This window comes from Chiloscyllium plagiosum, unplaced genomic scaffold (genome assembly GCF_037043375.1).
Source record: "Chiloscyllium plagiosum isolate Xiang-an unplaced genomic scaffold, Cpla_swu_hap1 HiC_scaffold_3, whole genome shotgun sequence".
NCBI classification, from domain to species: domain Eukaryota; kingdom Metazoa; phylum Chordata; class Chondrichthyes; order Orectolobiformes; family Hemiscylliidae; genus Chiloscyllium; species Chiloscyllium plagiosum.
This window is the reverse complement of record NW_028270141.1, coordinates 26,046,210-26,071,515: the sequence shown is the minus strand read 5'-3', so window position 1 is coordinate 26,071,515 and position 25,306 is coordinate 26,046,210. Positions and strand designations below refer to the sequence as shown.

At 41.6% G+C, this 25,306-nt stretch overlaps 1 protein-coding gene across 1 annotated transcript in view; it reads left to right on the top strand.

The window, feature by feature from the left end:
* Positions 1-25,306, top strand: part of tpo (thyroid peroxidase) — an 89,620-nt gene that overhangs the window by 9,793 nt on the left and 54,521 nt on the right. Inside the window, exons 4-6 of the mRNA XM_087975816.1 lie at positions 1,084-1,253; positions 14,097-14,229; positions 17,422-17,551. Of these exons, the coding sequence (XP_087831942.1) occupies positions 1,084-1,253; positions 14,097-14,229; positions 17,422-17,551 (433 nt within the window). The remainder of the gene's footprint in view (positions 1-1,083; positions 1,254-14,096; positions 14,230-17,421; positions 17,552-25,306) is intronic.

Here is a 25,306-nt window from a genome sequence, read left to right as displayed (position 1 = left end):
ACAGACCCTTCAGTCCAACCAGCCGAAGCTGACCATGTTCCCAAACTAAACTAGTAAACCAAACCTGCTTATGGTTGGCCCAGATTCCTCCAAACCTTTCCTATTCATATATTTATCCAAATGTCTTTTAGAAATTGTAACTACACCTGCATTCCATCACATTCTTTCCACACACAAATCTTTCTCTCTGTAAACGAGTTGTCCCTCATGTCCTTTTATAATCTCTCCTTCTTATCTTAAAAGTTTGCCCCCTAGCTTTGAACTGCCCCACTCTAGGTAAAAGATCCTTATCAATCGTCTTATTTATGTCCATTATGATTTTGGAAACCACAATACGGTCACCCTTCAACTTCCTACTTCCCAGTGAAAAAAGATCCCACCTTTCTGGACTATTTTTATATCTCCAATCCTCCATTCCTGGCAATATCTTGGTCTTGAACAATCTGAACAACATCTTTCAAAAGGCACGGCTGAAAGGAAAAATGAAAACAGAAGCCCAAAATCTGGAAAATCTTTCAGGATTCTAACATCTGCGAGCTGGCACAATCTGTCCCTTCTCAATCACTCTGCTCACGCAGATCTGAGAACTGAAGAGTAGGCCAAAATTTGAAAGCTCTCGACAGCTGAAATACTTTGGAGCATCTGGCTGTCACTCCAATGTTCGTTTGGCTTATTCTAGGGAGTCAAAAGGATAAATTGACCTGAGTCTTCACACATCTCCATTTTGATGCATCTTTGCTAAACACCGGCAGAATGACATTAATTGTGATACTCAAACATTTATAAATAAGATCTTTGTGTCCTTAAATTTTATTTATCCATTGTAAATTGCCATATCCACATTTATAGTAGAAATACCTCTTTGTGTGTGTCATACTATAACTTCATTCACCGCCAGTAGATACAAGATAAAGTTTTCCTTATAACTGAGGATTCATTCACTCAGTTTGTCTTTAAACTTCCTTTAAATTCCAAACCTTTCACAAAAACACAATCAAAACAAGATAATGTTTACTATTTGAAACAATGTTTATATATTATAGGCTGACGTGGAATTCCTTTCCCTTTGTTATTATTTATCAGGGAAATAGATGTCAGTAAACTGCCTTCTTCTACTGAATTGCTGTCCTTTTCCAAGAGGCCAGAACCTGAGAGCAAAAAGATTTCAAGAGCTGCTGAGATCATGGAAATGTCAGTGTATCTGATCCAAAAGGCGGTGCACCAGAAATATAAGAGATCAACCAATTCCACTGGTAAGTGAATCATATTTGTCCTCAGCATCAAAAAGAATATGTGCAGGTACTGGGACTTGAGACTCCAACCTGGATTCAGGAAAAATTGAGTCATAAAATAGAATTCCTATAATGTGGAAACAGGCTATTTGGCCCATCAAGTCCACACTGACCATCTGAAGAGCATCCCATTCCAATAACCCTGCATTCCCAATGGCTAATCTACCTAGCCTGCACATCCCTGGACACAATGGGCAATTTAGCATGGCCAATCCACCTAACCTGAGATGAAACTGGAGTACCTGGAGAAAACCCACATAGACACAGGGAAAATGTGCAAACTCCACACAGATAATCACCCAAAGGTGGGATTGAGCTCAGGTCCTTGATGCTATACAAAGCAGTGCTAACCACTGGGCCACTGTGCCACCCCAATCCATTTTCTTATCCAGTGTCATTATCCAAGTGCTCTTCATTGTCATTTGGGATTCACCATGGGCATTCAGCCCCTCATTCCAGTTTTCTTTTGGCCAAGCATGAGCAAAAGAGCTGAATGGAAGATGGGATTAAAGTGTCTGCTCTTGATGTCAAAGCAGCACTTTGACTGAGTATGGCTTCAAAGAGCCGTAGCAAATTGAATCAATCAGAATCAAAGGAAACTGTCCACTAGTTGGAGACTTATATGAGAAGGTTGTTATAGTTTTGGGAGGATATTCATCCCACTCTCAAGACATCTCTATAGGAGTTACTCAGGATGGTGTCTTAGGTCCAACCATCTTCAACTGCTTCATTGATTGGTTCACCTTTAACCCCTTAGATTAACTAGCTTCAGGCTAAATTAAAAATCAGCAACATAACGGCAATGATCTCCTGATTACAACCTGATCTATGAGCTTTTTTACACAGGGTCAACAATGTTAGAGAGATAAATGCAAGGTTCAAACACTGATTTGGGAGAAATGGGTTTAAATTCATGGGATATTGGCACCAGTACTAGGGAAGGAAGGAGCTCTTCCAATGGGATGGGCTCCATTTGAATCATACTTGGACCAGAGTCCTGATGAATCACATACTACGGCTGTGGATAAGCGTTTAAACTAAATAATAGTGAGTGGGTTCAGTTGCATGGAAAATTATAAAATCAAAGGTAAAGGAGAAAGTAGGATTGCAGATTCGTGATGGGGTTGATTGTTATCAGAAAATAGAAAGAAAGGGACAGAAAGTATGAATGCCAAATTGTACCAAGGAACTGTAAACATGTAGGGAAACTCAAAAATTGAACAAACTTAAAAGCTTTGTACCTTACTGCACAAAGCATTCAGAATAAGTTAGATGAGCTGATAGTACAAACCAAGGTAAATGAATACAATCTCACAGCTATTATGGAAACTAGGTCAAAACTAGGAACTTAACATTCAGGGATATTTCATCTTTTGGAGAGATAGGAAGGATGGAAAAGATGGTGGGCTAGAACTGTTAGTAAGAGGTGAAATGCAGAGAGTTGTGAGAGATGGTCTCGGCTCAGATAATGTAGAGTCCATTTGGGTGGAGTTAAAAACCAACAAGAGAAAGAAAACATTGGTGGGAGTAGTGTACAGAGTCCATACAGTCACCACTCTGCAGAAAAGGTTATAAATCAACAAGTAATAAAAACATGCAAAAAGAATAGAACAATAATTATGGCTGACTTTAATCCTGGGTTAATCAAATTGGAAAGTGCAGCTATGACAACAAATTTAGAGAGTGCTTTAGGAACAGTTTCCCAGAGCAATATCACGGAGCCAACCAGGGAGGGGACTATCTTGGATCTAGTAATGAGTAAAGAGGCAAGTTAATGAATGACTTCAGTGTGAAAGAATCCCTAAGAAGTAGTGACCATAACATGGTAGAATTTAATATTCAGTTTGAAGGTGAGAAACTTGAGTTTGAGACAGCTGTGTTTACCCTAAATAAAAGGAATTAAAATGAAATGAGGATAGAGTTAGCTAAAGTGAACTGGGCAGGAATGGCAGTAAGTGAGCAGTGAGCATGACTCTCAGCAATAATACATCCCGTAAACAGGAAAGATTCTGAGAGAAGGACAAAGGAATCATGGTTAACTAAGGAAGTTAAGAAGAGTATAAAGTTGAAATAAAAAGCATATAAAGGAGGCCAAAGTAAGTGATAGCCCTGAAAGACTGGGATAAATTTAGATACCAGCAAAGGATGACTATAAGTGGAACTATATGTCTGCTCTTGACATCAAAACAGCATTTTGACTGAGTATGATTCAAAGAGCCATAGCAAAACTAGTTGGAGAGTTATATGGAAATATGGTTATAGCTGCTGGAGGCAATTCATCCCACTCTCAAGACATCTCTGTAGGAGTGTCTCAGGATGGTGTCTTCGGTCCAACCATCTTCAACTACTTTATCCATCAGTTTGTCTTTAACCCCTTAGGTTCACTAGCCTCAGGGCTAAATTAGAAAGCAGAAACATGAAGGTAATGTTCTCCGGATTATTACCTGATCCATGAGGTTTTTCCCACAGGATCAACAAAATTAAAGAGACAAAAGCATGGCTCAAACAAAAGTAATAAAAACATAGAAAATTAACTATGATGGCAAACTAGTGAGGAATGTAAAAGCTGGCAATACAAGCTCCTTTAGGTATTAAAAAAAGGAAGAGAGAAGTCAAAGTTGGTATAGGCCCCTTAGAAAACTGCATCAATCTTTTCAGTGAAAGGTCGCTGCAACATTCCATGACTACTAAAGAATATGTTGATTTGATTTTTGATTTTTTGGTTTTATTCCATCACTAAAGAGTAGTATCAGACAAAATAATGGAGCTAAAGGCAAATAAGATACCTGGCCCTGATGGCTTGCATCCTAGGATTCTAAAAGAGTAGCTACAGAGAGAGTGAATGCATTGGTTGTCATTTTCCAAACATCGTTTGATTCTGGAAAAATTCCAGAGGATTAGAAAACTGATACTGTCACACCCTTATTCAAAAAGGAAAGGAGGCAAAAAGTGAGTTTTGTCAGTGACACTCATAATCCATGAAATTATATAAAAAGGTGACTTGAAATTATGGAGCAAAGCTTGCTTTTTTCAAGGTTGTTTTTGGAATCCAGATACCAGTAAGTATGACATTTGTTGCATGATTCTACTTGCTCCAAGATGACAATATTACAATGGAATTCAGGCCAAACTGCAGGACAATTGAGAGTTAACCATATCAATGCTGCAGTCACATGAAGACCTGACTGGGTCAGGGCTTTATGGATCTGTTGGGTTTCTTAAAACAACCTGACCCATTGAAGGCCACTTCATCTTTGCATTTCCACATCTTTAAAATTTCATTCAATTTGCTTCGTGAGGTTCAAATGCACATTTCCTGAACTATGAGTCAAGCCTCTGGATCACTAACCAAGGAGCACAGCTGCAGCACTCTCATACCCCTTAATTTGATATTAACTAGGCTGGAAAACACTACAACCAGAAGTAATTTTCACCCCATCTATACTATCCTTGCTATGTATATACTACACTATATATATTATACATTCCTGGCTCACATCGGTGAATATGATAACGTGATGCACCTACTCTATCATCTTGTTTAATAAATCATAGCAAAACATATAGAAATGCTATTAAATAAACCATTGGAAGAAGTGCTGGTGTATATTAGTACACTACTTATTCTTAATATAACTTCCTCTCCCAAAGGATTCTTCTGTGGGATAGTTATTTTCACTGAGGAATTATTTACAAATGTATTTCCCAACAGGTTGACTGCATTGCTGCAGTTGGTTAGTTGAGAGTGACGAAATGATTTATCACTTATATTAGGCTGTTTCTGAATCTCATCTCATCTCCATTATCAGTAATAATAATTCTAATGCTGTAATCATGCTGTAGGTATTTTACTGATGGGAAACATCAAGAGGTTTTATCACATAGCATTACGCAAAACTCTGAATGGTCTGTTGCTAATCATACACTTTATATGATCCTGCAGTTTCGTTGGCAGTATCTAAAACCAATTAGATAGATTGTTGCTATCAATAAATCTGATCACCCAAGATTGCAGACATTAATGAATAATACAACCTCCATTCTTAGCAGACAATCAAGTTGACTCAGTGCTGCACAAACTCTTAGACAATACTACCTGGAGCATATTTTTGCTGTAATGAGTGCAGTTTGTAAGGCTTGAATAGAATCACATCAACTGTAATTAGTTATTTGTCCTCATTCTGGTAGGAAAGGCTGACAGATTTATTAGAAGGAGGACACAGCTGAAAGGTTGTTCATTGTTATGGTCGGTATTTCTCAGTATGTTGCTGCTGACCCAAGAAATAGACTAATCCATCATATGTGTTTCACTATCTTTTCATATTGAAAATTTGAAGGAATGGAACGTGAAAAGGTAAACAGAAAAAAATTACATTGTTAATTGTATTGATGGTGACTAATACACTTTTTATAATTTTGAAATGTTTCAGATGATAGATCAGTTTTAAAAACATCTATTATACCTGACTACAATTATAATTAATTTCTTACTTTTACACTCAGTAACATTCTTTAATTGTGTTTTGTGTTATATTAATTGTGTTATGTCTAATGTGAGTCCATTAGTTAGTAAGAATAATTTGCAAAGAGACCAATCGGGTGCAAAGAGAACAGTCTATGTGCCTGAACAGTAAGGCCCAGTAAGTCCTAACTATTAGAACTTAGGCCTCATTAACACTGATGTGGAGATGTCAGAATTAGAATGGGTCAAAAATCAAGTGACACCAGGTTATAGTGCAACAAGTTTATTTGAAATTGCAAGCTTCTGGAGCTCAGCTGTCCCTCAAGTGTGGTATGATAGAGAGGTATAAGACACAGTATAACACAGAATTACTCTGAAAGCTTGCAATTTTAAATGAATGTCACACTATAACTTGGTGTTGTTTGATTTTTTTGACCTCAATGGCATTGTATTGTGGACAATAAATATTCTGGTTGATAAGGGGCTTATGATGCAGTAATATTGTCCCTACCTTTGGACCAAGAAGATTCAAGTTAAAGTCACACCTGCCTCAGAGATGTGTCTAACATGTCTGAATGGATTGAGTTTAAAAAGTAGTATGAGTTGACAACAGATACTTAAGTATATTCTTAGGTGAGGAAATAATATGTCGCGGGCAGGGTAACAGAATGTGTGATATCAGTAGGGACAATAACAATGGCACTCAGTAGGCCAATTGTTTTCAGCTCCATGTTCGGGTAAGTGATTCAGAAGACAATCTCCAGCATGAATGAAGGATATGCTTTTTTCTGATTACAGCCCTGTCTTGGATGTAGGTTTGCTTGCTGAGCTGAAAGGTTCGTTTCCAGCCATTTCATTACCTTACTAGGTAACATCTTCAGTGGACCTCATGCAAAGCAATGCTGAGAATTCCTGCTTTCTATTTATATGTTTGGGTTTCTTTGAGTTGGTGATGTCATTTCCTGTGGTGATTTTATTTTCTGTGGTGAAGTCACTTCCTGTTCCTTTTTTCAGGGGGTGGTAGAAGGGGTCTAACTCCATGCGTTTGTTGGTAGAGTTTCAGTTGGACTGACATGCTTCTAGGAATGCTCGTGCATGTCTTTGTTTGGCTTGTCCTAGGAAACGTCTGGAAATGAACCTTTTAGCTCAGTGAACAAACCTACATCCAAAACCTCAACCTGAGCTACAAATCTCCTCAAAACTCGCTAACAGCCCTGCCTGTCCCCTCACTGCTTAATATCACAGAGGGAGGTCTCAAGTAAGCACCCATTATTTGCATATGCAAAAGAATGGTTTCATTCAGACATTGCCCTTGGCTTGAATAGCCCCTTTTAAAATCCATTCATGGGATGAGGCCATTGCTGGCAAGGCTCGCATTTATTGCTCATCCCGAATTCCCCAGTGGGCAGTTTAGAGAAAACTGCAAAGCTGTGGGTTTGGAGTCGCATGTAGACCACACCAAGTAAGGATGGTCTCGAGAACATTCGTGAATTAAATGGGTTTGTCAACAATGGATTTACGGTCATCATTAGACTCTTAATTCTGGATTTCCTTCTTATGGAATTCAAATTCCACCACATGCTGTGTCAGGATTCAAACCTAGTCCTCAGAACATTACCTGGGCCACCTCATGCTCCCACAAGGAGGTTGAACAGTTCATCAACTTCACAAACACCTTTCACCTGGACCTCAGATTCACCTGGACCATCTCAGACACTTCCCTCTTCTTCCTGGACCTCTCCATTTCCATCTCCGATGACTGACAACACAGATATCTACTTCAAACCCACTGACCTCCCACAGCTACCCAAACTACACCTCCTCCCAACTCCTCTCTTGTAAAAACACTATCCTTTATTCCCAATTCCACCACCTCCGCTGCATCTGCTCCCAGGAAGACCAATTCCACCATAGAACATCTCAGTTGGCCTCCTTCTTCAAGGACTGCAATTTTCCCTCCCACATGGTCAACCATTCCCTTAAGAGCATCTCCTCCATTTCCTGCACCTCTGCCCTTGAACCCCACCCCTCTAACCGCGACAAAGATAGAATCCCCCCGGTCGCCACCATCCACCTTACTAATCTCCAGATACAACACATTAACCTTTGTCATTTCCACCAACTACAATCAGAACCCACCATCAGAGATATATTTCCTTCTCCACCCCTATCTGCATTCCACCAACCCACCCTTCACACCTGGCACCATCCCTTGTTGCCACAAAAGTGTAAAACCTGTGCCCAGACCTCCCCTCTCACCTCCAGCCAAACAGCTGGATCCTTCCACATCCAGCAGATATTTTCCCGTACATCCAAATACTTCATCTACTGTGCTTGTTGCTCTTGATGTGGTCTCTTCTACATTGGGGAGACAGGATGCCAACTCGTGGAACATTTTAGGGGACCTCTCTGGGACACACACACACACACACCAAACAACCCCCATGCCCAGTGACCAACCACTTCAACTCCCCATCCCACTCCGCCAGAGACATGCAAGTCCTGGGCCTCCTCCACCACCAAATCCTAGCCACCTGACACCTTGATGAAGAACGCCTCATCTTCCACCTTTGGACCCTCCAATCTCATGGCATCAATGTCAATTTAACCAGTTTTCTCATCTCCTCTCCCCCACCTCATCCGAGATCCAACCCCCTTGACCTGACCTACGTATCCATCTTCCTTCCCACCTGTCCACTCCACCCTCCCCCTGACCTATCACCATCACACCCCCTGGCCTCCATCTACCTATCGCCTTCCCAGCTACCTTCCCCCATCCCAACCCCACCCTCCTATTTATCTCTCAGTCCCCTTCATGCCCCCACATTCCTAATGAAGGGCTCATGCCTGAAGGGCTGACACTCCTGCTCCACGGATGCCACCTGATCTGCTGTGCTTTTTTAGCGCCACACATTTCGACTCTGACTCTCCAGCATCTGCAGTCCTCACTTTCTCCTTTCCACTGGATTAACAGACCAGCAATAATACCACTAGACAACTGATTCCCCTGTACACTGTTTTCTGCCCATAATAATATTGCAGACCACAAACGTCCAGCTCATATCGAAATATGTTTCAGAGATATATTCAAAACTTAAATGTTTGTTTAGCGCCTGAAAACCACATGGCGCTATCAGTTGTGTGCCCTGTGAATTTCTGGGAAGGCTGCACTTCTGGAGGAACTGGCTCCAGAAAATCTGCTCAAGATCTGATGATGATGGTTGGCACAAACAACAACCCTGAGGAACTCCTACAAAGAAGACCTGGAGCTGAGATGACCGATCTCCAATAACCACAACCATCTTCCTTTCTGCCATGTCTGACTCCAACCTTATTCCCAATGACTTCAGTTTTGCGAGAGGTCCTTGAAGGCCCACTTAGTCAAACGTGGCCTGATGTGAAACACAGTCACTCTCACCTCATCTCCAGAATTTAACACTTTTGTCCAGTTTTGGACTGCAATGAAGTTCGGAGTTGAGTATCCCTGGCAGAACCCAAACTGTGTGTCAACACTGTGGCAGAACAACTGTTGATGAAACCTTCCATCACGTTTATTTTCACCCATGATCAAAAGTAGTCTGGGGTGGTAATTGAAACAGTTGGATTTGTTCTGCTTTTTGTGTACGGGATGGACCTGGGCAATTTTCTATATTGTTGTGTAGATCCCACTGCTGGAACTGTACTAGAACAGCTTGGCAAGTGAGGAGCAAAACCACCTCCCCACCCTGCCCCCGCCTCCGATCGGGGACAAAGACTCAGGAAACAGGCAGGATTCAGGCAAATGGAAGACTTTTACTAAGCAACAACTTGTTCCCGCAGGGAGGGGGCCAAACACGTTTCCTGAATCTGGCCTCATCGTGAGGACCTAATTATTCTCTTAATCTACGGCTCAGTCAGAAGCGAGATTAATGACACACTCTGACTTTTATAGTGAAATACATTTTTTATATATTTTGTGTCACAATAATCACATGCAATGTGGTCAGTGTCCTTCCCCCTTATTCTAGTCACCCAAATCTGTGTAATACCTAATCATTGATGGGCACTCCTATAGTCAGCCCCAGGTTCCCATGATCTCATGGTGTATTAAAGATATAGTAATCTCCAGGCCTTGGGATCTTTCTATGCATCCTACTAATTCACATTTCAAAGTTACTGGTTATATTCCTTCTGGTATGACCCAGAATTGCTTATCTCTAAAGATTGCTTGAATTCTGCTATGCATTGTATTCCATGTGCTATCTCTATCAAATTCAGTTATTTCTCTTATATTTTCCACTGTCTTAATTATGTATATAAAAAATGCAAAAGACAGGGCTTTAACTAACTGCTATAAGATTCATAACATTACTATCTGTTATAAAGTTGGTTATAAAGTGTAAAGTTATTCCACTCTTTCTATTGTTATTACTTTGTAACTAATGAGTTGTGAACAACATATTTCATTCAGGGCGTACCAGGCATCTTTTTAGATTTAAGAAAAGTGTATCCTAAGACTAATTAATTTTCACATCTAGGTTTAAATGTTATTTACCTTAATGTTCCTATTATACTTTGGTTATATGTGTATCTGTATTTATATTGAAATCTATTTCTATGATTATCTGAAGAATCTTTAACTAGAACCTATTTCTTAATATTGTCAATAACTTCAAAGAAACAATTCATTACTGCAAAATAACTTTAGCTGCTGTTTTCACAGCTGCTGAATGAGTTGCCCCGGCCGACCCATTGTCTCCACCTGCTCCTGCCCCACCGAACTCATCTCCGCGTACCTTGACACCGTCCTGTCCCCCTTAGTCCAAGAACTCCCCACCTACGTTCGGGACACCACCCATGCCCTCCACCTGCTCCATGATTTTCGCTTCCCCGGTCCCCAACGCCTTATTTTCACCATGGACATCTAGTCCCTGTACACCTCCATCCCCCATCACGAAGGACTCAAAGCCCTCCGCTTCTTTCTTTCCCGCCGTACCGACCAGTACCCTTCCACTGACACCCTCCTTCGACTGACTGAACTGGTCCTCATCCTGAACAACTTCTCTTTCCAATCCTCCCACTTCCTCCAAACGAAAGGAGTAGCCATGGGCACCCGCATGGGCCCCAGCTATGCCTGCCTCTTCGTAGGATATGTGGAACAATCCATCTTCCGCAACTACACTGGCCCCACCCCCCACCTTTTCCTCCGCTACATCGATGACTGTATCGGCGCCGCCTCGTGCTCCCACGAGGAGGTTGAACAGTTCATCCACTTCACCAACACCTTCCACCCTGACCTCAAATTCACCTGGACAGTCTCAGATTCCTCCCTCCCCCTCCTCGACCTTTCTATTTCTATCTCAGGCGACCGAATCAACACGGACATCTACTACAAACCGACCGACTCCCACAGCTACCTGTACTACACCTCCTCCCATCCTGCCCCCTGTAAAAACGCCATCCCATTCTCCCAATTCCTTCGACTCCGCCGCATCTGCTCCCAGGAGGACCAGTTCCAAAAACGCACAACCCAGATGGCCTCCTTCTTCAAGGACCGCAATTTTCCCCCCGACGTGGTCGATGATGCCCTCCACCGCATCTCTTCCACTTCCCGCTCCTCCGCCCTTGAACCCCGCCCCTCCAACCGCCACCAGGACAGAACCCCACTGATCCTCACCTACCACCCCACCAATCTCCATGTACAGCGCATCATCCGCCGTCATTTCCGCTACCTCCAAACGGACCCCACCACCAAGGATATATTTCCCTCCCCTCCCCTATCAGCATTCCGTAAAGACCACTCCCTCCGTGACTCCCTCGTCAGATCCATACCCCCCACCAACCCAACCTCCACTCCCGGCACCTTCCCCTGCAACCGCAGGAGGTGCAAGACTTGCGCCCACACCTCCCCCCTCACCTCCCTCCAAGGCCCCAAAGGAAACTTCCATATCCGCCACAGATTCACCTGCACCTCCACACATATCATCTATTGCATCCTCTGCACCCGATGTGGCCTCCTCTATATTGGGGAGACAGGCCGGCTACTTGCGGAGCGTTTCAGAGAACACCTCTGGGACACCCGGACCAACCAACCCAACCACCCTGTAGCTCAACATTTCAATTCCCCCTCCCACTCCACCAAGGATATGCAGGTCTTTGGACTCCTCCATTGTCAGACCACAACAAAACGACGGTTGGAGGAAGAACGCCCCATCTTCCGGCTAGGAACCCTCCAACCACAAGGGATGAACTCGGATTTTACCAGTTTCCTCATTTCCCCTCCCCCCACCCTGTCTCAGTCAAATCCATCAAATTCAGCACCGCCTTCCTAACCTGCAATCTTCTTCCCAACCTCTCCGCCCCCATCCCAGTCTGACCTATCACCCTCACCTTGACCTCTTTCCACCTATCACATTTCTGACGCCCCTCCCCCAAGTCCCTCCTCCCTACCTTTTATCTTAACCTGCTAGACAAACTTTCCTCATTCCTGAAGAAGGGCTTATGCCCGAAACGTCGATTCTCCTGTTCCCTGGATGCTGCCTGACCTGCTGCGCTTTTCCAGCAACACATTTCCAGTGCTGAATGAGTTAGGCTGGCTGGTTCATAGGCTGAGATTTACACCCCTTGTTCTAGCTGGTGCTGTTCACTTAGTGGGACAGCAACCTTTCATTAATGAGGATGGAATCAATCACTTGTCTATCCTGAGGCATCCTCCTATCAAATTGTCTCTAATGGTTGTTTGTAGGTCCTCTCGTTCACCTTGGCGTAGTCCTGTTCAAAGATACCATTATGTTTCACTTAAATGCTGGAGCAGGCTGTTTAAGTCTATTTATCCCTTGTCAGCCATTTTGTGTCTTCCGAATGGGTTGTGCTTGCAGCTAAGGATGAGGCAAGCTCTGGAGTACAGGTTTTTAGTACTATTGGTGGAATATAGTCAGGGCCCGTAGCCTTTGCAGTATTCAGTTCCTCCAAACATTTTGCAATATCATATGGAGTGGGGGGCCTCTGAAAGAGACCAAGATGGATCATCCACTCAACACTTCTGGCTGAAGGTGGATGTGAATGCCTCGGACATAACTTTGTATTGATGGGCAGGGCTCTTCCATCTTTGAGAATGGAGTTTTTTGGGCACCTCCTCCTCCAGTTATTTAATTATCCACCACTATTCATGCCTGAATGGGATAGGAGGGCAGAGTTTAAATCTAATCTAATTGCTTAGCTCTGTCTGTCACTTTTACTACTGACACTGCTTGACATACAGGTTTTGTAGCTTCACCAAGCTGACATCTCATTTTAGGTACACCTAATGTTGCTTCTGGTTTGGTCTCCTGTACTTTTCCTTGAACCAGAATTGACCCCCTGGCTTGACTGCAATAGTAGAGTCAAGGAATATACCAGGTGACAAGGCTGCAGTTGGTTTGGAGTATGATTGTGCAACTACTGATGGCCCATAGCACCTCATGGATGCCCAATCTTGAGCTGCTAGGTCTGTTCAAAGTCTATCCAATTTAGCATGGTAATGTATCACATATTGGAGGATATTCTCCATGTGAAGTCAGGACTTTGTCTCCACAAGGACTGTGTGGTTGTCACTCCTTACCAATACCACCATGGATAGATGTATCTGAGACAGGCAGATTGGTAAGGATGAGATCAAGTATGTTTTTCTCTCTTGCTGATTCCTTCAACACCCACCATAGACCAGTCAAGCAACAATGTTCTTTAGTACTGGGCCAACTTGTTCAAAGTTGCTTCTACACTCTTATTGGAAGACATTGAAATCCTTCGCCTAGAGTACACTTTTTGTGACCCTGAGTGTTTCCTCCAAGTAATGCTGAATATGAAAAAGCACTGATTCATTGGAAGTAACGTATGATTCCACAAGTATAAATATGTCAAGTTATTGCTTGTCTAATCTATGAGACAGCTCTCCTAACTTTGTCATAATCCCCACTTGCTAGTAAATTTGCGGGAGCGACAGGGCTATTTTTGCAATTATCATTTATTGTGACTTAACCAACGTCAGGTGGTTCACCTGGTTTCATTTTGTTTGTACTTTTCTAGTGGTTGATATAACTGAGTGGCTGACTAGGTCATTTCAGAGGCCAATTAAGACTCAACCACATTGCTGCGGGTTTGGAAACACATGTAAATAGGATTAGTACAGCAGTTTTCCGGTCAGATAGGTGTCTATGACAATCAAATCATGATTATCATTAGACTTTTAATTCTAGATTTCTCCTTTATTGAATTCCCCCAGTTGCTGTGGATTACTAGGACATCGCCTGCAAACAGAGTTAATGATATTATATTCTCTTAAATTATGCATTTACAACTCCATTTTTATTTCCATTTTGTTTTAGATCTCCTTTCGCTTGAAGTATTGAATGCTCTTGCAACCACTTCGGGATGTTTGCCTCATGTACAGCCTCTAACTTGCTCCAACAGTTGCTTCATCCAAAAATATAGATTGATAAATGGAACTTGCAACAACAGGTTTCTGGACATTTCTTCATTTATTCAAATCATAGCTCTGATTGTTCTGTTTGCACTTTCACTGAGAGATTACAATTCCATTTGAACTTCTCCCTTTCAGGTATTTTTCTAGATGCTTGATTTTTCCAGTTATTTTAGAATGGAAAATATAACATTGACCCCACTCTTGTTCCTTATAATAGCTGAACATTGCAAAACATGCTGATCTTTTTCTTTGCAAGAATAGAAACTGCTGACAATGAAGGACACAAAAGTATTATCAAAGAATCCCAAAAATTAAATAGCTTTATCAAATTATGCTTTTGTTTTCAGTAGTTGGCTGTAGGTCTTCTAATGAGGAAAGAAACTAGGAATTCAGGGAAATAAAGAGGCTTCCAAAAGTGCAAATTGATTCAACTGTAGTGCTTTAGTGCTGTAGCTTTGGCTTGTATATTTTGAGCCCCTGTAATGCAGTGATTGAAATAACTCCACAGAGGCTGGCATCCTGTCATCAAGTCACCCTTTATTTACACTTGGCGAGTTCTTGACACTGATCCAGCTCCCTCAGAGCTAGCTCTCACAGTGAATAGAAACTCTGACACTCCTGTTCTTCTGTCAGCCAGGGCTTCCTGATTGGACCAGATTAACAGCCTCAATCAGGTAACTCATAGTCCATGAAGTCTACCTGGCTGACTTCTTTACAATCACTATACTGGTGGTGTCCCTACCTCTGAGCCAAAATACCTGAGTTCAAGTCCGAATCATTTTGACCATGCTGCTTTGTTCAAGCATTGTAGAAGCAGTTTGTAGATGAGCCAGCATTGGGGGTATTAGCAAAGTGAGGTTCCGCCAAAAACAGTTTGCTGATTGCTGTGGAGTTGTGACCATTCAGGGAAAACAAAAGCGATCAGCTTAACAAAAAAGCTGATTGGCTCCCTGGTAGCTGAACACCTTGTGGATGTGGACAGTACCAGCAGAGGCTATTGGACTGCTGCAAGGCACAGATGATGTGTATTTCCTGCCAGTCGAATGCCTAAATCCAGTCTGATTTCCCTCACCAGTTACTGTAAGCAGTAGGAGAAAGTGAGGACTGCAGATGCTGGAGATCAGAGCTGAAAAATGTGTTGCTGGAAAAGCACAGCAGGTCAGACAGCATCCAAGGAGTAGTTTTGGCGTTTTGGGCATAAACCCTTCTTCAGGAATGAGGAAGGTGTGCCAAGCAGGCTAAGATAAAAGGTTGGGAGGAGGGACTTGGGGGAGGGGTGTTGGGAATGCGATAGGTGGAAGGAGGCTAAGGTGAGGGTAATAAGCCAGAGAGGGGGTGGGGGCGGAGAGGTCGGGAAGAAGATTGCAGGTCAAGAAGGTGGTCTTCCTGACCTCTCCGCTCCCACCCCCATCTCTGGCCTATCAACCTCACCTCAACCTCCTTCCACCTATCGCATTCCCAAGTCCCTCCTCCCTACCTTTTATCTTAGCCTGCTTGGCACACTGTAAGCAATAGGGTAACTATCAGACTTTGCAGTAAATGTAACGTCTGTGCCTCCTACAAAAAAGTACTTGAAGACAAGAAAATCCTGCCCAGCAAATCGGATCATCTCAGTGAAGCTTGTGGATTGTAATGCTTCCCGAGTTGTTGTTGCCCTGTGCAGCACTCATGTGTTTGTATATGTATGCATGGTGAGGTTTATAAAGAGTTAGAGTTCTGACTAGTGAGATACATGTTGAGGTATCATGAGGTTGGAATCTTTGTTTGTAATAAATGTTAATTGCTGTTAAATTTAGAAATCTGCTCTATGTTCTCTTTTAGCCTATGTCTAGCCAACAGGTCACTTGGAGACTTTGATTAAATTTTTTAGTTATATGTAAGATGAAAAGCTTTGACAAAATGTGCCTTTCTTTTAAGCAATACTTAATGGAGAAAAGTTGTGCGGATTTTTTTCTCCAGGTGATATCATGGCCAGAGAATTCTGCTGGGGTTGGAGAGATTGCATTCTCAATCATTATGGGGGAGGCAATGGCCCAGTAGTGTTATCACAAGGGTATTAATCCAGAAATTTAGCTGATATTCTGGGGATCTGGGTTCAAATCCCACCATGGTGGATGGTACAATCTGAATTTTATTTTTTAAAAATCTGGAATCAAGAATTAACTAATAACCATGAAATCATTGTTGATTGCTGGAAAAACCCATGTGGCTCATTAATGTCCTTCAGGGAAGTAAATCTGCCATCCTCACCTGGTTTGGTTGACCTGTGACTCCAGATCCACAGTAATGTGGTTGACTCTGAGCTGCCATCTGAAATGGCCTAACAAGCCACTCATTTCAAGGACAGCTAAGGATAGACAATAAATGCTGGCCACAAGTGAATTTGAGAACAGACTTCCAAATCCAGAACACTCATATCCTACCCCTGACATGGAAGGAAATTTGCAGTTAGACCCAAAAGAAACCCTGCAATGCAGGTGGTCTACATTGCCAAACTGTGGGATTTCTAACCCTCGTGCAGAAGTAATTCCTGTCCCTTGGATTCGCCAGCATCTCCATCACAACCAGCCAATCATTGGTGGACACTGTCAGGAGAACGGGAAGAGACCCAAAGAGGATCATGGCTATCCTGAGTAGTTTATTTTCAAGATTTCAGTTTCAGGATGGTCTTTGGAGCCCAGGAGATTGGGATGATAGGCAGGCTGTGCAGAAAGAAGTGCGGCATTTTGGGATGTGCGAATAATGCAGACAGAGCATTCTCAGAATGAAGTTTTCTTTACTTTTCCCATTTGTTCATGTGGGCCTTTAAAAACTTTAAAACTTCTGCATGACTAGCTTTACCAGCCACATTTTGGCATGGTTGGCATATGAATAGTGTCAATTGAACATCTTATTTATTGATGAATGGTGGGCAGACTGCTTGTTTTGACACCTGACTACCTTCTGTTTTATGGGGATCAGCTTTGAAGTGGATGGAAAGGTGGTTGGCCTGTTCTGACACTGAAAATACACCCAGGCAGAGCATGTACCATCCAGGTATAAACATATGTTGCAACATTTCCATTCTAAGTGAAAGCACTTAAAAACCAGTTTGATGGCTATAACAAAAACATTTCTAAATAACTGGGAATTCTTTGAGAATAATTAATTTGATTGCATTTAAAAACTGATTTATGTTCTCAGGTATTAGTCAGCTTTTGTTTTTGCTTTTGCATTCTCTTTTTCAGAAATAATCCCAGATGGGGAAGCTCAAACATTGCTCTTGCTCGGTGGCTTCCCCCAGAATATGAAGATGGATACAGTCAACCCAAAGGATGGAATCCTGAATGCTTGTACAGAGGTTTTAAGTTACCCCTTGTAAGTATCACACTGTCCAACAGATCTTCATTTTACTCAGAATAGACTGATCAAGCAATAAAAATGTATTCCCTTTATAGGACCATGCTCCTAATTTTCTGAACGCTACCAGTATTGCGAGGTAATACCTAGTATTACCTAAAATGGAGCTTAAATCTGTATTTGCTATGACGTTTTCTCATTAAGGCTGTCCTGAACTGTTCTGACAATACCATTTTGTGCAGAACTTCTAAATAATCAGCACATAAAATATTACCAGTGATAGGCTCTCCTGGAGGTTGCTGACGGACTTGAGTGCTACAACTTGACTTCCAGACTAGAAAAATATAAAGTTGCTTTCCACATTTGTCATTCTTATCATTTCTCAACCCTCCACTCATATTCTGCCAATGGGTGATAAAATCCAGAAACCACAGATGCTGGAAATCTGAAACAAAAACAGAAATTGCTTGAAAAACTCAGGAGCATCTGTGGAGAGAAAGCAGAGTTAACGTTTCAGCTCTATGGCCCTTCATCAGAATGCAAAGTGTTGCTTAAGTTAAAGGATTAAAGTGCTGGTTGTTTTCATTATTTAAAAAAAAAGTGATTACAACTTTACCTTAATCGTGCAAAGCTCCATAATCCAAATCATATGAGCATAGATAAACACCATTCAGATCTGCTGGCTCCCCATTGTTCTCACTGGGTACTGATATCAGCCAGTGTTGTGATCTATCATTGATTTTAACTGGATACAAACTCAAACTTTGGCCAGGTGTTCATTTCCAACTTACATGTGCAGAGACGTGAGAAATCCCCACTCTATAAACATGCCTTTAAAAATGTTTTTCAATTTGAGGTGAGGTTAGAGGTTGGAGGAGTGGGTGCAGAGGCAGGCTATATTGGGGGTCAGACCAAGCAACTCAGGAAGACTGTGAAGGGTGTTATTTTCAGAGGCAGCAAGGATGGACAGTCTGCATGGGGACTCCAGCACCTTGAATCTAAAGATAAAGTTTAAACAATAAAGCATTACCCCTCTCTGATCTCATCACTTCATTCTCTTCACCGTGCATGCCCCAGCCATGCCCCCTAATACCTGCACTTACCCACATCGTTTGGTATCTCTATGTCACTCTACCCACCCCAGTGCCCCTTCATACTCACAATAAAACACTACACCCAACCACTCACCTCCTGTGGCTCTGTATTTCCCTTATTTCAACTCAGTATCAACTTCATATTATCATTGCAATCGGACTCATTGTCCTTCGTCACAAACACTGAAATACCTAACAATGCATTTTCTTGACTCCATATCTTTTTGGAAGGTGGCTCCTTGACAGTTTTGACAGTTTTTGACAGATTTAGAAGTCATAATCATAATCCCAGTTATCAGTAAAGTGATGGGAGGAACCATTGACCAAGGTATTAAATGGCACTTGCTCATGAATAACCTACTCACTGATGCTCAGTTTGAGTTCTTCCAGAGCCACTAAGCTTCTGATCGCATTACAACCTTGGTCCATATTTGGGTAAAAGACCTGTACTCCAGAAGTGAGATGAGAGTGATTGCCCTTGATATCAAGGTTACATTGGACTGAGTATTGCCATCTAGAAAACTGAGTGAAGCTGGAGTTAATGGCAATCAAAGAGAACCCTCTCTGATTGAAATTATGCCCAGCACAAAGGAAGGTGGTCATTCTTGAAGGTCAGTCACAACAGCTCTAGAACAAGGATGAGTTGTGTCCTTGGCCCAACAATCTTCAGCCTTTTCATTGATTAACTGCCCTCCATCATAAGCTCAGAGGTGGGGCGATCACCAATGATTGCAGAATGTTCAGTACAATTTGCCACTCATCAGATACTGAATATCCACGGTCAAATGCAACAAGACCTGGAAAACAGACTGATACATGCCACCTACTATTCAGGCTCATAAGTCCCAATACTTACCATCTCCAAGAAGAGACAAACTAACCATATCCCCTTCACATTCAAAGGCATTACCAACATTGAATCGCCCACCAGCTTGGGGGTTACTGTTGACCAGAAACTGACATGCAGCAGCAGCAGCCATATAAATACTGTACCTATATGGGATATCAGAGGCTAAGAAACCTGTGGACTGTAACTCACCACCTAATTCCACTCAAAGGGAGAGGGCAATATATGCATCTGAATACCACTTCCTTCAACTCACTCTCCAACCAACACTGCCTCTAGGCTGTGCAGCCACAAAATTTCTTGGAAGTCATCCTGTTCACATTACTCAATGTACCAACACATTGATTCCCACATGCAGATGGTTCTGCCATGCATGGACCTCAATAAATAAATGAGGGGGAATGTAGTCTCCAAGTCACACATAATCCTGACTTGGAACGAAATTGTACAGTCCTTTACAGTTGCTGGGCCAAACTCCTGAAACTCTGTTCCCTACAGCACTGTGGGTATACCTACATTTCAAGGATGGCTGCAGTTCAGGAAGGCAGCTCACAGCTACCTTGTCTAATACAACTATGGGTGGGCATCAAGTGCAAACTCAGGTCGGTGATGCCCACATCCCATGAACCAAAATAGAGAATAATGGAATTATGTATTTGCATCCATAAACAGGTCTGGATTCCACAATCCCCCAAGGGTGCCTTACCTCTTCAAAGAAATAGCTAGGCCATCCAAAATAATTGCAGAGAGCTCAGTCCTGCTCTGCCAATCATAGAGGTATGACTTGAGATTCCTGTGCTCTTTCAGCATTTTCGCCATAATGGCGGCACACATCATTGTCGTTAAAAGCTGGGCTTCACTCTTTCCTCCACAGTGAGACTATAAATTGTGAAAACATAAGTCTTGTTCCATTTGGAAGTGATAATCAGTGCAAGCTGTGTAATCCTAGGTGAAGGCTTTTGAAATTGAGCAAACTAGGCCTTTTGGAATTTAGTGCTGTTTCATAAGATTTGGATTTGAAGGATTATAAAAACAAATCAACTCTGAGTACTATGATAACCGAAGAAGAGTCCAGGTTTCCATATTCAGATGTTTAAATACTTTTAACAAAGATTACATTGAAAAGAATTGTCAGAAGCAACCTTTGAAAAATGTTGGCGTGTTTGACCTTTCTGTCTAGTGACCATGGTAACCCACGGTTTGACACAAGAAGTAAACGGTGAGTTCTGTAGGTCATATCTAAAATAATTCAAACCCTGAAACAAATAATCCTTTCTGGATTGAAATAAAACTGTTGATAAAGGCAGCTGTTCTGCTTTATTAGCTTCTGAACTGTTCTTTATGACTGAACATGCCATGTGCATGACATTTAATTTCTCACAATAAAACAATGGACTTTTATTACATGATATTTTCAGTTTGTCCAGAGGATTGTGAATTATCAGCCAGCCTAACTTACAGGACTTCTAACAATAAGGACGTGGAAACCTAAGATTGTATGGCTTTTCATAATTAAAGTTGAGTTGACATCAACAGTTCATCATCTGTAATCTCATAATTTATTGCAGATCCTGCAGAAAGCCATTGCCCTTATCGTTATCATTGTTAATTTCTTGAACCTTTTTAATAACACGCAGGGATAATTACTTATTATTTGTCTCAGCAGGAAACAAATATTAAAGGAATAACACTTTGAAGGAAGCTTTGTGCAATGGTTGGTTTCCTACTCTATTATTGTTGTCACAGGAAACTCACTACCCTAGATACAGTAAATGCATTTGCACTTCTAAATACTTCAAGCACAATTTTTATTTTTGCCAACTGTGACAGAAAGCTCAATAAATTTTGTTTCTATCTTGCTTTCAAAGGGCATGTTATCAAAACAAAATTAAACAGCAATCAAATCATTGAATAAGTAGGGTGACCAAACACTCTTGTGGTACCATAATACCATTCCTCTCTCTGGTGCAGAAGGTCTGGATTCTAACTCCAATTTAAGATGTGCAAAGCACAGAGATGCGTCTATAACATATCCAAGCTGGTTTATTGCTTTTTAAAAGTGGGACCACCATTGGTATTTGTACACTATATGCCTGGCTCTTTCTCGCAATTCTATTATTCCACACAAATACTTTGATTGAAGGTGCTAATGAATAACTTAATGCATCAAGCTATCCCATGAAGTTGTATGCATCAGCTGATAACTGTTGATTTAGAGTGACCTTTCTAGTTGCACAGTAGAGATACACCACCGTCTCCATGAAGATTTTTTTGCCAAAAGATTTTTCTAAATTACTTTTTTATTTACTTTGAAAACGCTGAAAATCTAAATTTAACCCAGTGGAACTTTATGTCATGAGATCATAGAGAGAGCATTATTACAAATCCATCTCTTATTCCACTCTTCCTATCGCCTTTTTTCTGTGTTTTATATCTCATTTTTTGGGATACTGATTATGCTTATCTGAATTGTAAAATGGTGACAACTCAGAAAGAGCAGATCTCACTCATTATTTGTGTGTCAAGAGAGTAAGGCAAGGCTGGGTGGTCTTTACTTTAATGTTAGGAGTGCAATAGGTAAAACTGATGACTTAAAGGTGTGGATTGACACATGGAAGTGTGATATTGTTGCCATCTCAGAAACATGGTTGAGGGAAGGGCTGGACTGGCAACTCAATAGTCCTGGGTATACAATCTTTAGGCAAGACAGAGGACAGTGCAAAAAGAGTGGTGGTGTTGCACTATTAATTAAGGAGTCAATTACTGCAATAAGGAGAGATGATATATTGGAGGGGTCTTCAAACTAAACTTTATGGTTGGAACTTAGGAATGTTCATATTACAGGCCCTTGAAACATCAGCTGGAAATCGAGGATCAAATATGTAGACCAGTCCACAGAGGTGTGTAATAGTAATAATTAGGCAATTATGTGAGGGGATTTCGACTTGTCCAATTTAAATTGGGAAAGTCATAGCATTAAGAGTTTGGGAGGGGTGGGGGTCGGATTTCTTGAAATGTATCCAGGATAGTTTTTTGTATCAATGTGTAAAAGACCCAAAAAAGGATGCCACAGTGCTGGTTCTAGTTCTGGGGAATGGAGCCGGACAAGTGTTCAATGTGGTAATGGAGGAACATTTTAACTTGAGTGACCACAACACAGTATGGTACAAATTTGTTATGGAAAAGGAGAAAGATGGCCTGAAAAAGACAGCTTTGGATTGAGGGAAGGCAAGTTTTATTATTTTATTATTTTAAAATAAAACAGAATCTTGTCAAAGTTGACTGGGAACAGCTCCTTGTCTACGATAGAGCAGTGGGGCATATTCAGAAAGGAGCTCGGTAGTGTACAGGTCCAACATATATCCTTTAGGGGGAAATGTAGCAGCAATCAGTTCAGAGAATCCTAGATATCGAGAGCAATTTAGGACTGGATGAGGAAGAAGAGAAAGGCTTTAACTAAGTCCAAAGGGAGCAATTCATCTGTAGTACTCGAGGAATATAGGAAGTGCAAGAGAGACCTTAAGAAAGCCATTAGAAAGGGGTGGCACAGTGGTTAGCAGTGCTGCCTCACAGCACCAGGGACTCAGGTTCGATTCCAGCCAATTCTCCTGAGTCTGCATGAGTTTCCTCCAGATGCTCCAAAGATATGCAGATTAGGTGAATTAGCCATGCTAAATTATCCAGAGTGTTCAGGGATGTGTAGGATCGGTGCATTAATCAGGGGAAATGTAGAGTTAATGGGCCTGGGTGGGATATTCTTCAGAAGGTCGGTGTGGGCATGTTGGGCCAAATGGCCTGTTTCCACACTGTAAGAATTCAATGAAAAGCAAAAATGGAGCATGAAAAAGCATTTGCAAGCATGATTAGGTAGAATCCTAAAATATTTTATAAATACATTAAAGGGAAGTGGTTAACCAGAGAAAGAGTAGGCCTCATTAGGGACCAAGGAGGCAATCCATGTGTAAAGCTGCAGAATATTGGAAGGGTGTTAACTGAATATTTCTGTTTGGTCTTCACTCAGAATAGGAGAACATATGTGCAGAATTCAGGAAAAGGGTCTGTGAAAAGTTGCACGTAGGAAATTGAGAGGTATTGGAGGCTCTGTCAGGCTTAAAAACAGACAAATCCCCTGGCCTGGATGAATCATATCCCAGTTTACTATGGGAGACAAAGCAGAAAATTGCAGAGGCTCTGACATAAATTTATATTTCCTCTCTGGCCATGAGGGACCTTCCAGAAGACGCAAGAAAGGTGGTAGAAATGATTCAGAAAATTACAGACTCGTGAGTCTCATGTCAGTGGTAGGGAAACCATTGGAGAAAATTCTGAAGGAGAGAATTAATATCCACTTGGAAAAGCTTGGGTTAATTAAAGATAGTCAATGTGGCTTTGTCAGAGGGTGGTCATGTTGACAAATTAATGCAAAGTTTTTGAAAATGTAAGCAAGTATTTAGATGAGGAAAGTTCGGTTAAAGTAGTTTGTCTGAAATTTAGCAAAACTTTTGACTTTGTACAACATGGGAGACTGATCGAAGTGGTTAAAGTACATGGAATTCTGGAAACATTGGCAAGATAGATCAGAAACTGACACAAAGGGTAATGGTAGAAGACTGTTTGATTGACAGAAGCCTAGGGTCCGGCGGTGTACCACAAGGAACAGTACTGGGATTGTTTGTGACATACATAAATGACAGAGACGAAAATATACAGAGCATGTGAAGCAAGTTTGCAAATGACACCAAAATTGGTAGGGTGGGGTTAATATTGAGAAAATTTGCAGGAAAGATATAAGTGGGTTGATCAGATTGGTAGAGCAGTGGCAGATGGTATTTAATGCTGACAAGTACAAGATGGTGCACTTTGGAAAAAGAAACAAGATGAGGGAATATTTATTGAATGGCACCACTAGGTAACTCAGAGGAACCGCAGATCTTGGTGAAGTTGGCAGAGCACTTGAATAAGATAGTTAAGAAAGCAAATGGGATATTTGCTTTCATTAGTAATGATTCAATATGTGGATGTGCAAAACTCTTGGGAAATAGGCAGGGCAGGTGATTGAGGTGTCAGTGGGGGAGCACTTTGGGGCCAGCGATCATAATTCTATTAGATTTAAAGTAGTGATGGAAAAGGATAGACCAGATCTAAAAGTTGAAGTTCTAAATTGGAGAAAGGCCAAATTCGACGGTATTCGGCAAAAACTTTCGAAAGCTGATTGAGGGCAAATGTTCACAGGTAAAGGGACGGCTGGAAAATGGGAAGCCTTCAGAAATGAGATATCGAGAATCCAGAGAATGTATATTCCTGTCAGGGTGAAAGGAAAAGCTGGTAGATATAGGGAATGTTGGATGACTAAAGAAATTGAGGGTTTGGTTAAGAAAAAGAAGGAAGTATGTGTAAGGTATAGACAGGATAAATCGAGTGAATCCTTAGAAGAGTATAAAGGAAGTAGGAGTATACTTAAGAGGGAAATCAGGAGGGCAAAAAGGGGACATGAGATAGCTTTGGCAAAGAGAATTAAGGAGAATCCAAAGGGTTTTTACAAATACATTAAGGACAAAAGAGTAAATAGGGAGAGAATAGAGCCCCTCAAAGATCAGCAAGGCGGCCTTTGTGTGGAGCCGCAGAAAATGGAGGTGATACTAACTGAATATTTTGCATCAGTATTTACTGTGGAAAAGGATATGGAAGATAAAGACTGTAGGAAAATAGATGGTGACATCTTGCAAAATGTCCAGATTACAGAGGAGGAAGTGCTGGATGTCTTGAAACGGGTAAAGGTGGATAAATCCCCAGGACCTGATCAGGTGTACCCGAGAACTCTGTGGGAAGCTA